A 13,364-nucleotide genomic window follows, 5' to 3' on the forward strand; every position below is an offset into this window, starting at 1 on the left:
ATGATCTTTGAGGTTCTTTCCAGGCTGGGGCCAGAAGGAGGTTCAGGAAATGGTTTCCCCTGCAAGGCAAAGTGCCAGGTTTGGGAATGCTTCTCTCCTCAAATCCCTGGCAGTCAGAAAATCCCAAAGTGCTGCAGATCTTTGTGTGTGCTGGAATGGCCACTGAAACTCTGGGGATGGAGCTCTGGGATTTTGTGGGGTTGTGGCTACAAAACACATTTATTGAGAGTATTTTGTGGGGTCTGGGTCCTTTCCTGCCTGCTCCCCAGCCCCAAATCCCACAGCTCCATTATTCATTTCCATCTCTCAAATCCATCATCAGAGCCATAAATCCTACTGGACTTTCCCCATTTGTGTGTTGGCTTTTTTTGTTGATTTTTAGGTTTTTTAACTCAGAACTTTACCCATTGTTTCTTCCTTCCTCATTCATTTTGCTTGCCTGGCAGTGGCACTTGGGGTTTGTGTGGTTATTTTTCTTATATTTATACTCTCCACTGACTTAATTAAGTTGTTGCTCATTTCTTGGTCTTGCCAAGTTTATTGGCCCCACCAGGGCTTCCCAGTGCTCTCTTCCTACAAAACCACAGCTGCTGCCAGTCACCTGAGACCACGAAAATGGGCAGAAAAACCTCCTTTGGAAACTCAGCTTGACATTATGGAAGCAAAAGACAGGCAGAAAAATGATCTGCCCAACTCGGGTCAGTGGTTTTGTGCTGGATTCCTAAGAAAATCAGATTTAGGCATTTAGGGGATGTGGGTGGCTATGTAGGGAGCTTGGATTTTTGGCAAACTCTGGTCCAGTTTGACAGATGGGGTGCTGAAAATCTGGATTAGAGGGCAGTGATGTGGGGAGCAAAGTTCCAGGGGAAACAAAAAATGCCATCCCACCACACTGCCTTGACCTGTGCAGGAACAAGCTCCTGGAGCCTGGAATTCCCTGGGTTTGGGGTGTTGGGGGTTTTGGGGACATGCAGGAGAGCCCCTGGTGGTCCAGCCTCGCCCATTCCCTGACCTTGCACCTTCAATCCCCAATTCCTCCTCCTCCCTGCTTTTCTCTCCTTGGTTTTGGGAATTCTCTTGGCAGAGAGGGCCTAGAGTGGGATTTAACTGCTCACAGTCCCGATATTTAAATCCCCAGCTTAGGATTTTCTCCACAGCTGCAGTGCCTTAAGTCTGGCTGTGAAAACCCACAGGAGTTTCCCTTTAAAATCAATTTCCTGCCCTACCTTGGTACCAGAGGGTGGGTTCAGCCCCCCTGAGCCAGCTCTGGATGGGAATTTCCCATTTTAGACCCTTTTCTTCTCTTTTTGTGCCTTTTTGCTCCTCCCTTCATGCTCAGGGTGTTTGCTGCTGCCTCAGAGTGGGATTTATATTCCCAAAATCAGGTGAGGTGAGGAGCCTGGAGGGTTTTTACCTGCCTGCCCCAGAGGGATGGTGTTTGCTGGGATCCAGGGATGGTCCCACTGAGGTTTTCCATCCCAGCATGATGGACACATCACCACCTTCCTGCTCCATTTTTTCTGCAAACTCCAGGTCTCGGGGAGTGTAATTCTGATTTTATGTACACAAAGCAGTTATTAAAGAAGATAAAAGAGAGATTGTGTTTCAAGCAGCAGGAACTAAAGCCCTCAGCTGTTTTTATCACATCTCCCCTGAATTTGCTCTCTCAGGATAGCAGGAATGAGAGGGAAGCTCCATTTAAATGCAGATTTCCAGTGCTGGCCAAGAGCAATAAATAGCCCTCTGCTCCCCTGACCAGACAAACATTATCAAGCCTCTTTGTGAAGGAGATTTTATGTTTTCAGATCTTCTCTTTTTCCTTGATGAGGTGCTCTTTCCTAGCAGAGTAATAGCGTGTTGACGCCTTTTTATTTTATTTTTAAGCAGCACTTCAGAGATTATAATGGAAATACAATCCCACCTGTTTCTCCACTGGAGCTCCACTTGACAGCCCTGTAATGAGGAACTGTGCAAATTTCTTCTCCTTTACTGTACTGACAGCCTGGAGGGTTGATCCTTTATTCAGCAGAGCAGAAAAGCACAAAAAAAAGGCAATTTTGGCGACAATTTTTAATCAGCTGACCCTGCAGCCTCGTGGGTTTGGAGTTCAGAAGGATGGGGAGATGTGGAGATCCCTGGGGCATCTCCTGATGTTCCTCAGCAGGACACTCAGGGTGTTTGAAGAAGGAAACGTTTTCCTGGAATTCTTTTGGGTTTCCTGGTTTGCAGAGGAAGGAGTGGTCGGCCCCAGTGGAAGGTACTGGATTGACTGGGCTGGACTGGGATTGCAGCTGTGGGTTTGATCCAGGGGCAGGGAGGGTTTGAGCACCAGGGGATGGCGTGGGCAGCAGGAGCCAGCTGGGATTCTGTGTGCAGGAAGGAGGGATGTGGAGGGGCTCAGGGAGCTGGGAAGGGGCTCAGCCTGGAGAAGAGGAGGCTCAGGGGGAACCTCGTGGCTCTGCACAGCTCCTGCCAGGAGGGAATGGCACAGACATGTTTTCTGAAAAATCCTTTTGCTGGGATTTTTTTTCTCCTGAGAAAAAAATTTCTAAGAAAATTTTTTAAAAAATTTTCTCCTGTGAAAAAAATTTCTCCTAGGATTTCTTTTGAGAAGCCTCAGAAAAGAAATATAAACAATAACTAACTGATGGCTGTGGAAGGTGGTCTGGAGGTGGTTCACCAACAGGTGCATCTTGGATTTGGCTCATGTGGTTGTTTTTATGGTTGTTTTTACTTGATGACCCATCCCAGTCCTGCTCTGCCAGTCTCTCTGGTCAGTCACAAGATTTTATTCTCATTCTTTGCCAGCCTTCTGAAATCCTTCCTTCTATTCTTCAGTATAGTTTTAGTGTAGCATTTTCTTTTAATACAATATATACCATAAAATAAGAAATCAGCCTTCTGAAGCATGGAGTCGAGATTTTCATCTCTTCCCTTGTTGGGGTTGCCTGCAAATTCCACAGGGGACAGCCAGGGGGGATTTGGGATCTGCTGCCAGGAACAGGGACAGGAGCAGAGGGAGCGGCCCCAGGGTGGAATCAGAAGGGATTTCCCCATGGAAAGGTTGTTAAATACTGGCAGGGGCTGCCCAGGGAGGTTTGGTGTCCCCAGCCCTGGAGGTGTCCAGGGAAGGACTGGACTGGTGGCACTCAGTGCTCCGGGCACAGGTTGGATTTAATAATCCCAGAGGTCTTTTCCAAGCTCACTGATCCTGTGGCTGTGTTTACAGCATAAATCAGGAGAGGTTGTAGGTGTGATCTTAACCTGTCACTTGGGACATTTAGGAAATATTACAGGTACCTTTATGTGTTTTTCACTTGGAGGGACAGGTTATGAACAGTGAAATATCCTGTTTACCAAGCCAGTGCTGTGTTAAATCTACATTTTCAAGCGCTGCCTTGAGATGGAAATCGCATTTCTGAGTATGACTTTCCATTTCAAAGGTATAAAAAGCATCTGAGAAAATGTAAATTAAAAAAAAAAAAAGCCTTGAAAGAAAAGGGGAAGGGGAAAGGTCAGTTTGTTGTGGCTGTGTGTAATCCCTGCAGTGGCATCTGTTCCCTGTTATTGTTATAAAAATGTGATTTCATTAGGTTTGGGATGAATCACGGGCTGGGGAGCGATGCTGGAGCTGGCTCACAGCGGGCTCAGCCTGTCAGAGTGCATATGCTGGGAGTCTGGCTGGGGCAGGCAGAGCTCCAGCAGCCCTGGGGGATGCAGGATGGAGCCTTCCTGCTCTGCAGAGGAATTCAGGATGGAATTCAGAGCTGGCTGAGCTGCCTGGGCACTGACTCAGAGGGTGCCTGTGTCTCACCCAGCTCGGGAGCAAACCTGTGACACTGCTTTGGCACTGAGAGGCACAACTGAGCTGGGTGGGGTGAGAAAGGGATGTGTGGGGTGACACATGGATGTGTGGGGTGAGAAAGGGATGTGTGGGGTGACACACGGATAGCCTTCCTCCCCCTGGAAGGAAGAGGCAGCAGGGGTTGAGCATCTGCTGTCACAGCTGGCTGTGCTCAGGGCTGGAAGTGCTGTGGCCACATGGCCCCATCCCGTGGGGCTTGGGGAAGCCACAGGGAGCTCCTTGTGCAGCTCCTTCCTCAGCAGAGAGCTCCAATTCCTCTTTTCCCAACTCCTTCCTCAGCAGAGAGCTCCAATTCCTCTTTTCCCAGCTCCTTCCTCAGCAGAGAGCTCCAATTCCTCTTTTCCCAACTCCTTCCTCAGCAGAGAGCTCCAATTCCTCTTTTCCCAACTCCTTCCTCAGCAGAGAGCTCCAATTCCTCTTTTCCCAGCTCCTTCCTCAGCAGAGAGCTCCAATTCCTCTTTTCCCAGCTCCTTCCTCAGTAGAGAGCTCCAATTCCTCTTTTTCCAGCTCCTGGCTCAGCAGAGAGCTCCAATTCCTCTTTTCCCAGCTCCTTCCTCAGCAGAGAGCTCCAATTCCTCTTTTCCCAGCTCCTGGCTCAACAGAGAGCTCCAATTCCTCCTCACCCCATTCCCAAGGCCTTAAAATTCCCTGCAGAACAGTGACTAAAATTTGCTTTTCTCAGGAAGTGCCATCCCATCCCTTGCATTTCTCTGGCTCCCAATTATCCCTTTATTTTTCCTGCTTCTTGCTGTTAAATCCTTAACTTTGAGCATTGCCTTTGAACTGTGTCTGATGGAGATTTGCAGGGGAAGTCACTTGTTGCTTGAACCTTGATTGATTATTACCCAGGGACAAACTCTGGTCTGGTGCTTCTGGAGCATGGAATTTGTGTTAATCGTATGGGAATCTGTTAATTGTGTGGGAAATCGGAGTAAATGGAATAAAAAGCTAATTATTACAGTACAAGGGATGTTTTTCCTGTCAGAATTGGAACTTCCCATGGGAAGAGATGTTCTTCCTGAGGAAAGCTCAGTCCTGGTGGCTTCACTCAGTGCCTGGGAAATCCTGAGCTGCCCTGAGCCAGGCACTGCAGGTCCAGGTGCTCCTGGCTCCCTCTGCAACATTTTCCTCATCATTCATGGAGCAGCAGTCTAGACCAGCGACATTTATCACGATGGGGAAGACAGAAGTGACTTTTGAGGGCCACAAAGTTCAAAGACTTTGCTGTAAGTCTTCAGGATTAAAGATTTACTTGATGCCTCTCCCCCTGTTTAATAGACAGGAAGAGATGAAAGGGAATTTCTAGAAATATTTTCCTTCATACTTAATGATACCACTATTAGATGGGCTTTGGCACAGTGTCCCGAGCCATGAAGCTTTAAAACCAACCTTTTTTAAACATTAAATGACCTTTTTTCATCCTCCAGCTTTAATAAATAAAGATTAGTTCAGCCTCATTACCTCCCTGGTCCTGGGGGCTGGTTTAATATTTAGTTAAAGTAACCAGTCTCCCAAAATGAGCACATTTTGCTGCTTTCCTAAATCCTGCAGGGAGGCTGGAAACTCTTCTGGAATTTGATCTGGGTTCTGGAACTGCTGCTGTCACTTCCAGCTCTCCATCTGAATTTCTTTCTTTCCAAAATCTGCACTTTTTCCCTTTCCTCTTGTATTTGCTCCAAAATTCAAATTCAATCAGAGCTGAGTAGGTAAAAGAGTTTTGCTGGTTTTGTTTTGGGTCCCTTTCCCTTCTTTCCCTTCCCTTTCCCCTCCCTCAGGGGAGTTTTCAAGATTCTCAAAAATAAGACCAGAAAATCCCATCCTGAACAGAAATTTAAAAATGCTCTGTGCAAACTTTTTTTTTGCTTAGCTAGCTCGAGGAAACTATTCACAATTCTTTGGTTTTGACTATTTTTATGCTTAAAAATCACTTAACTGTGCATTAGTGGAAGTGGATTTTGTTTGAAAGCTGCCAATTAGGAAAATACTTGAAAACATTCCCCAATTTAGTGATTTTTGAAGCTTTAAATTAGAAACTAATGAATCTGAGAATGCTGACAGCCACTCCCCCACTGCTGATCTTTAATTTCACACAGTCAGCACCTGAGCAGGAGCTGCATTTGGTGATGCTCATCATGGATTTAACCTTCCCATGGATTTACCCAGCCAGGAGTAGGGCTGCAGGAAAAGTTTTTACAAGAACTTTCTCCTCTGCTTCTCTCCTGGAAAAGTGGAGTTTGTGGCAAATTGCTCTGCCAGCTTTGTTCTAATTAAAAGAAGTCATCAGCCATATTAATATCCTAAAACCCCTGCTCCTGGCCTTGGAGGAAAGCACAACCCTTTTTGTGGCATAATGAGATTAAGATGAACTCAATTTAACTCCCATAAAACTGGGGAAAGATAGGAAAAGAAAGAATTGGAAAATCTGTGTTCTGGGGGGGCACCTCCTGTTAGCGAGGATAAACCCACTGGGGTGCCAGCTCCTCATGAAATTCTGCCCTGAATTCTTTTTCCCTTCCCTCCAAAAAATCAAAGGTAATGCCCCTCCCCACCTCCCTCTGCCTGAGTGGCAGCCCCAGGAGCTGAGTTCTGAGTTTCTGTTTGAAAAATATTTGTCCCTCCCCACCCAGGGCTGCCCACGTGCTTCCTGAAATATTCCATCCCTATCGATGCTCCCACAAAGGAACCATCCCAGGGTTTTTAGGGACATTCTGCCTTTGTCAGGACGTGAGGCAGTGCCTGGATCTGGGTTTTTTAGGGTTGGGCAGCTGGATGTGCCTCTCTGGGAGCAGCCAGCCTGTGTGGCAGTGGGTGCTGGGAGCCTGGCAGTGTGGGTGGCTGTGCTGTGGCATTCCAGCAGGTAAAACAGAGATTTCTCTGCAGAGATTTCACCACCCACCTGTCTGGCAGGGCCTGGGGAGTGGGAGAAGCAGCGGGAAAGGCCACGTGTGGGAAGGGGGATGTGGCAGCTCTGGTGGTGACAGGAGCACAAACAGAGCTCCTGCAGGGATCAGGAGTGTGGGTGATGCTGGAGAGGCTACCTGGAACAGAGTTAAAGGAATAAAGTGGGGATTTATTAAAAGGCTTTCAAAGGACACACCTTGGGCAGTTCAGGAGCCTGGCCAAGGCTACACCTGAGATGGACTCTGAGTCATGAGTTTTCATGAGCTTTATAAGTTTTGGTCCATTTCCACATTGGGTTCATTGTCCAATTTCAGCTCCAGGTGATGCAGTCCCACCCTCCCAGGTTGCTCTCCTCCATTCCCTGCTGTTTGCACTTTTTGGGGCTGAAGCTGCAGCGGTGTCCTTGGTCCTGGGGCTGGAAAAGGATTGTTTTGTGGGACTGAGCTGTGAGGAGAACTTGGTGACACTTTGTATGGAGCTCAGAGCTCTGAACCAACGCAGTGCAGAATGTGGGAAATACGAAAGCTCAGCCTTAAAGCATCATGGGGACGGGGAGGGGAGTGCAGATCCCAAACTAACCCGTGCCTACACCTTTTCCCCCCACAGCTGCCATCCTGGATGACCCCATGGAGTGCAGCAGAGGGGAGAGGCTCTCCATCACCCTGGCCAAGAACCGCATCAACCGCGCGCCCGAGCGGGCGGGCAAGGCCAGGGTGGAGGTGGACATCTTCGAGCTGCTGAGGGACAGCGAGTACGAGACAGCAGAGACCAGTGAGTACCACCCCTGAGCTGCCTTGGCAAGGCTGGGCTGGAGCAGAGGCTGGGCAGAGCTAAAAAATAAAGTAGGGATTTATTAAAAAGATCTTCTCCATGGATGCACCTTGGGCAGCACCAGAGCCCAGCTCAGCCAAGGTGAGCCCAGCTCAGCCAAGGTGAACCCAAAATGGTCCCAGAATGAACCCAAGGTGAACCAAAATGGTCCCAGAATGAACCCAAGGTGAACCAAAATGGTCCCAGAATGAACCCAAGGTGAACCCAAATGGTCCCAAAATGAACCAAAGATGAACCCAAAATTGTCCCAAAATGAACCCAAGGTGAACCCAAAATGGTCCCAAAATGAGCCCAAGATGAACCAAAATGGTCCCAAAATGAGCCCAAGATGAACCCAAATGGCCCCAAAATGCCTGGCTGGGCACGGGGTCTCTCCCTGGGATCAGCTCTGCTCCATTTGCACCTTGCAGTTCATTGTCCCATCCCAGCTTTAGCCCCTGCAGTCCCACCCTGCTTGTTTTTCTCTCTCCAGCCCACGGGGTTTGTGCTCCTGGGCTGAGATTTGGCTCATTTGTCCTTGGTGCCCAGCTGGAGCAGGAATTGTTTTGTCTCCCTGCTCTGTGCAGAGCTCAGCATCCCCTGATGTGAGCCCAGACCCACACACTAAAGCAGCACAGAATGTGAAAAATAGAAAAACCTCTATAAAATATACATAAAATCTAAAACCTGAGGCATGCCCAGAGAGCCCAGCTCTCCTCCCAGGAGCCATCTGGCACTCTGAACTTGTGATTTTGTGGTAGTCAAAGGGGAACAGAGAGAAAAAACCCATCTCTGCTCCTTGCACAGAGCAGTTTTCACTTGAGGTGAATGAAATGTGCTGGTGCAAGCTCAGGCATGGACTGAGAGGATCCCTGCCCCCAGGAAGCTTTGCCACCACTCAGTGGCTTGGGACAAATAATTTCCTTTAATCTGCCTGTCAATAAACAGGGGTAATGCTGATCCTTTGTCAAGAGCTTAATGGTGAACAAACAAGAGACTCTCGGGCAAGTTGGGTGCAATTAAGTTGTTTTTAAAACCCTGTTGAATCCTGTGTGTCAGCAAACAGAACAGCTCTTCCTGGAGCTTGAGATTGGCAGCAGATTTATTTACACCAAGTGAAGTTTCTCAAGTGATGTTTGAAATCATGAGGATGAAGAAGAGCTAATTTCCAAAGAGCAGCAGATTTCCCAAAGTCCCAGGATGAAGCTGTTCTTTATTAGGGTTGTTCCTCTGGATGCCCCATATGCCAGTTCTGTGCTGCTGAATAAAAAAGAAATTGAGGGTCACTGTCCCACAGTTTGAAAGGAACCCTGAAGGTCTCTGGTAGTTTTTTCCCTGTAAGAGGGAAAACCCTTTGGAATAGGAAATCATCCTTTTAAAATCATTTTTAAGCTGACCTTTAGAGTTCAAGGGAGGGCTATAATTTTTTATTACCAGTTGGCTCAAGAAAGCTGGAGGAATAATTGTAAATAATATGGATTTTAGACTTGTTTCCTAATGATTCTGTACTCCATGACTGTGTGATCTGCAGGGTTATCCCCAGGAAGTGTAGCAGGGTGTTGTGCTTTGGGGCTGGCTGGTTTTTCCCGGAGTTTTGGTGGCTTTTCTGCCCAGCAGTGCTCAGGGATCTCCAGGTGAGCTGGCAGAGCAGCTCCGTGGGGCTGTGGGATCAGCACATCGCTCCTTCATTTCCTGCACCAGAGTTTGCTCTATTTATAGAAGTCTGCAGCTAATAAAGAGATCTCAGCAAGAACCTGGGCTCTATTTATAGAGCCTGTCACCCGTGAGGCAGCCCAGACTGAACCCAGCTCAGGGATCTGCACCCAGCCCTTCTCCATTTTTAAACATTTCCCTGGTTTTCCCCATCTTTATTGTCCATTCTTGTCCCCCAACTTGGCACAGCATCAAGGCAGATCCAATTTTTCTGGCCAGAACAATTAATATCCAATTTTTCTGGCCAGACCTTGTAGAAAGGATGGGAATTGCCATGGAATCCCAGAATCCCAGACTGGAATGGGTTGGGAGGGACTTTGAGCTCATCCAGGTCCACCCAAGCTGTCCTTGGACATTTCCAGGACTCCAGGGGCAGCCACAGCTTCTCTGGGCATCCAAAAGTGGCATTTTTAGCCCATTTTTTGTTCTTTCCTCATAAATATCCTGCTTGCAGCAGCATTCCTGGGCTGTAGATTTATTTGGGGAGCAGACTTGATTGCAGTGACCCAGAGATGCTGTAAGGATCATCAGAGGGATTTTTGCCTTATTTTCAGCCTGTGGCACTGCTCAGGAATTCTTCTCTTGGAAGGGTTCTCCAGCAGAGGAATATTAATTGGCTGAGAATGAAATATTATGCAAGAAATTGTTGGTTTCAGCAAATGTTGTGTTTGGGGAGGAATTGAAAACAGGGCAAGTGAGGAAGAGGCATCTCCCATTTCCAGTTTTCACCTTGGGGTGATTTTCTTTGTTTCCTTTACTTGGATTTTCAGAGTACAAATTGCAGCAAATTGACTTGATTTTGGTGAATTTTGTAGTGTGTTATTTGCCTTTTCTTCAGAGAGGAAAAAATGTCTGGAAGCTTTTCTTAGAAAAGGAATAATCTGGATTCTGTATGGCTCTGCTATTAATGTCACTGATGTTATTCTTGATTTATCCTGGTGGCAGAGGAAAATCAGATCCCCAAACTTAAATTTCAAGGCTTTCATGGCTTTCAAATGCTTCAATACGTTGCTGGTTTTTGTTATGACACACAATATTAATAAAAACTGTTGAGATGTTTTAACCTGTGACTGCAAAGCTGTTTACAGCTGTTTAATACTGTTCTCACATTTCACACTCCTTGATTCACTCTTAAATATCACAGCTCCATGCTTAGCTGACAGATCTGGGAGTGCTGGGATTACACCACATACTCCATATACAGGAAAAGGAAGAATTTTGGGGAGTAAGGGTTTTTTATGTGGGCATTCAGGGTTATTTTATTTTAATTTTAATTTTATTTTTTATTTTATATTATATTTTAATTTTTTTTTCTGGAGCTGTTTTTCTCCCATTTTCCATTCTGACTGACTCAGGTGTTTCAATGTAAGAGAGCCCCAAAATCTGAGCTGCTCCAGCAGGTAAAATCCCAGTCAATCCACCACATTAATGCCTGGTTTACTATTCCAGCCTCAGATATGAATGAACACAAACTTTGGCTGTTCCTGTGTGATTCTAAGGAGGTTTCAATGAGAAGTTGTGAGCAGAACCTTTTTTTTTTTTTTTTTTTTTTTTTTTCTGTTTCAAGGAAAACCTGTTCTCTCTTTGTGTTTGATGTTCCAGCTCTTTTTGTGCAGCTCCAAAACGACTTGTTTAATCTTGTCTTTATCTAAACCACCTTGTTCCTTTTGATGTCTGGGCAGGGCAGATTTCCCTGCTTGTCACCCTGTCCCCTCTGGCCTCCTCAGCCTTTTAAGCTCCTCTTTGTTGTGAATCCAGTTAAAGTAACCAGTCTCCCAAAATGAGCACATTTTGCTGCTTTCCTAAATCCAACAGGGAGGCTGGAAACTCTTCTGGAATTTGATCTGAGTTCTGGAGCTGCTGTTGCCACTTCCAGCCTGGCTCCAGCTCTCCATCTGAATTCCTTTCTTTCCAAAACCTGCACTTTTCCCTTTCCTCTTGTATCTGCTCCCAAAATTCAAATTCAATCAGAGCTGAGTAGGTAAAAGAGTTTTGTTGGGTTTTTTTGGATCCCTTTTCCCTTTATCCTCCCTTTCCCCTTTCCCCTTTCCCCTTTCCCCTTTCCCCTTTCCCCTTTCCCCTTTCCCCTTTCCCCTTTCCCCTTTCCCCTTTCCCCTTTCCCCTTTCCCCTTTCCCCTTTCCCCTTTCCCCTTTCCCCTTTTCCCCTTTCCCCTTTCCCCTTTCCCCTTTCCCCTTTCCCCTTTCCCCTTTCCCTTCTTTTCCCTTTCCCCTTCCTTTCCCTTCTTTTCCCTTCCTTCCTTTCCCTTCCTTTCTTCACCTTCAGAGAAGTTTTCAAGATTCTCAAAAATAAGAATAGAAAATCTGGGGCAGACCAGACAGCAGCTGGAGAATTGGAGATTTTGATTTATCCACACAATGGGTATTTCAAAGTGCCCTTCCAAAGGGTCCTTTCAGTGGTGTTGGTTCCAATGTATTGTTTTTTACCTGTCCCACTATTTTGGGACACGTATTGTTTATTCATGCTTCAGTTTTTGTGTTCAGTTTCATTTTCAGCCTGCTCTGGTTATCAGGAATCGTGGAAGGGCTGGGGTTGGAAGGGACCTTAAGGATCATTGTGTCCCACTCCTTGCCATGAACAGGGACATTTTCCACTCTCCCAGCTTGCTCCAAGCCCTGTCCAGGCTGGTCTTGGACACTTCCAGGGCGTCCCCAGCCTCTCCAGACCTCTCTGGTGGCAGGTTCCTGTCAGGAAGCACAAGGCATGCTCCAGGAGCATCTCTTGAACCCCTTTTCTTTATGCACTTGGTGTTTTCTCCCTGAGAATCCCATGGCTGTCTCTGGAGATCTCGGCTGTGTTTTGCAATCAGGAGCTCCTGAGGTGTTTCCACACTTTCCCTGCTGGTTTATTTTGAATTATCACCAGGAGTCTTCTGTGTGTTCTGTTTGAAACCCTGCTCAGGTACCTGTGTGCTCTGAACGAGATGATTCTGCCCCAGGGGTGGCTCCTCTCTCTGGAGGGACCTTTCAGCCCTGCTTTGAACAGGGCAGGATTCATGGAAATGTTTTCCTGGGATCTCAGGGAGTGAAAGACACTCTGACCATGTCTGAGGGGATGTGCATACATTTACCACCAAGAGCTCCTTGTTTGTTGTGCTTTTTCATGTCCAAAAATAAGTTTGCAGCTCTGCCTTCCTTTAAAAAATATCTTGCTGTGTCTCAAGTGCCCAGATCCGGGCTTTACTCCCAAATGCACTCATGGGAATGATTGGACACTGCCCTGCTGTACAAAAGGAGGGTCCCTGTGCCCTGAACACGCACCTGATCCAGGATGGTCAGAGGTAAAGGGGTTCTTAAAGTGATGCCACTTCAATGTCCAGCATTCTTGAGACCCTAAATTCTAAACAACATCAAAACTGGGACAGAAACTCGGAGCTGCTGGAGCCTGCAGCACTCCCAAAGGGCCCTGCACAGCCCTCAGCCTTCATGGTGCCCAGGGGTTGGGTATGAAGGGATTGGAGTGGCAGGGGTCTGGAATTATCCATAGTTAGAGGCCCTGGGATTATTGGGTGGATTTTGGATACAGGACCAACATTTCCACACCCTGAAAGTGCTTCTGTGGATGCCCATGGCAGCAGCAAGGTCGAGCCTGTTCTCCCTGGGAGACCTGACAGCACCAGGTAACACTCTGAAACAAGAAATGTGCTTGGATTACAAGAGAGCCTTTCCAAACGTGGTCAAAACCTTTGCCTCAGGCACCTCCACTTTGTTTCCATTCATTTTCCTTCATTTTTGTGGATGTTTCCCCCTGGTAGTGATAAGCCAGGTCTTTTTCTTCCTCCAGTTGTTGCAACCCTGTTGCTATGGCTACTTAACCCACTTTTTGTTCCTCCTAGCAGGCACGAGAAGAAAATCACTCCCCAGACTTTTCCCCCTGCACGGCACAACGAAATTTCCCCCAGGAATTTTGTCCTGGTGACCTGTGAAAAAGGGAGGGCTTGGAGCAGCTCCTTCCTCATGGGTGCTGAATGGCAGAGCTGAGAGGGACTGATGAGTGCTGCTGAGGCAGCAGGCAAAGCTTTCAGGCTGGTGCTCCTTATTTAAAAGGATCTTCTGG

General features: G+C 47.1%; 1 protein-coding gene across 1 annotated transcript in view; it reads left to right on the forward strand.

The window, feature by feature from the left end:
* Window positions 1–13,364, forward strand: part of GRIK4 (glutamate ionotropic receptor kainate type subunit 4) — a gene marked incomplete at its 3' end in the record, with an annotated part of 128,136 nt that overhangs the window by 47,694 nt on the left and 67,078 nt on the right. Inside the window, exon 2 of the mRNA XM_084221488.1 lies at window positions 7,373–7,537. Within this exon, the coding sequence (XP_084077614.1) occupies window positions 7,373–7,537 (165 nt within the window). The remainder of the gene's footprint in view (window positions 1–7,372; window positions 7,538–13,364) is intronic.

The sequence above is a fragment of the Fringilla coelebs genome, assembly GCF_963513975.1.
Source record: "Fringilla coelebs genome assembly, chromosome: 25".
Taxonomy (NCBI): domain Eukaryota; kingdom Metazoa; phylum Chordata; class Aves; order Passeriformes; family Fringillidae; genus Fringilla; species Fringilla coelebs.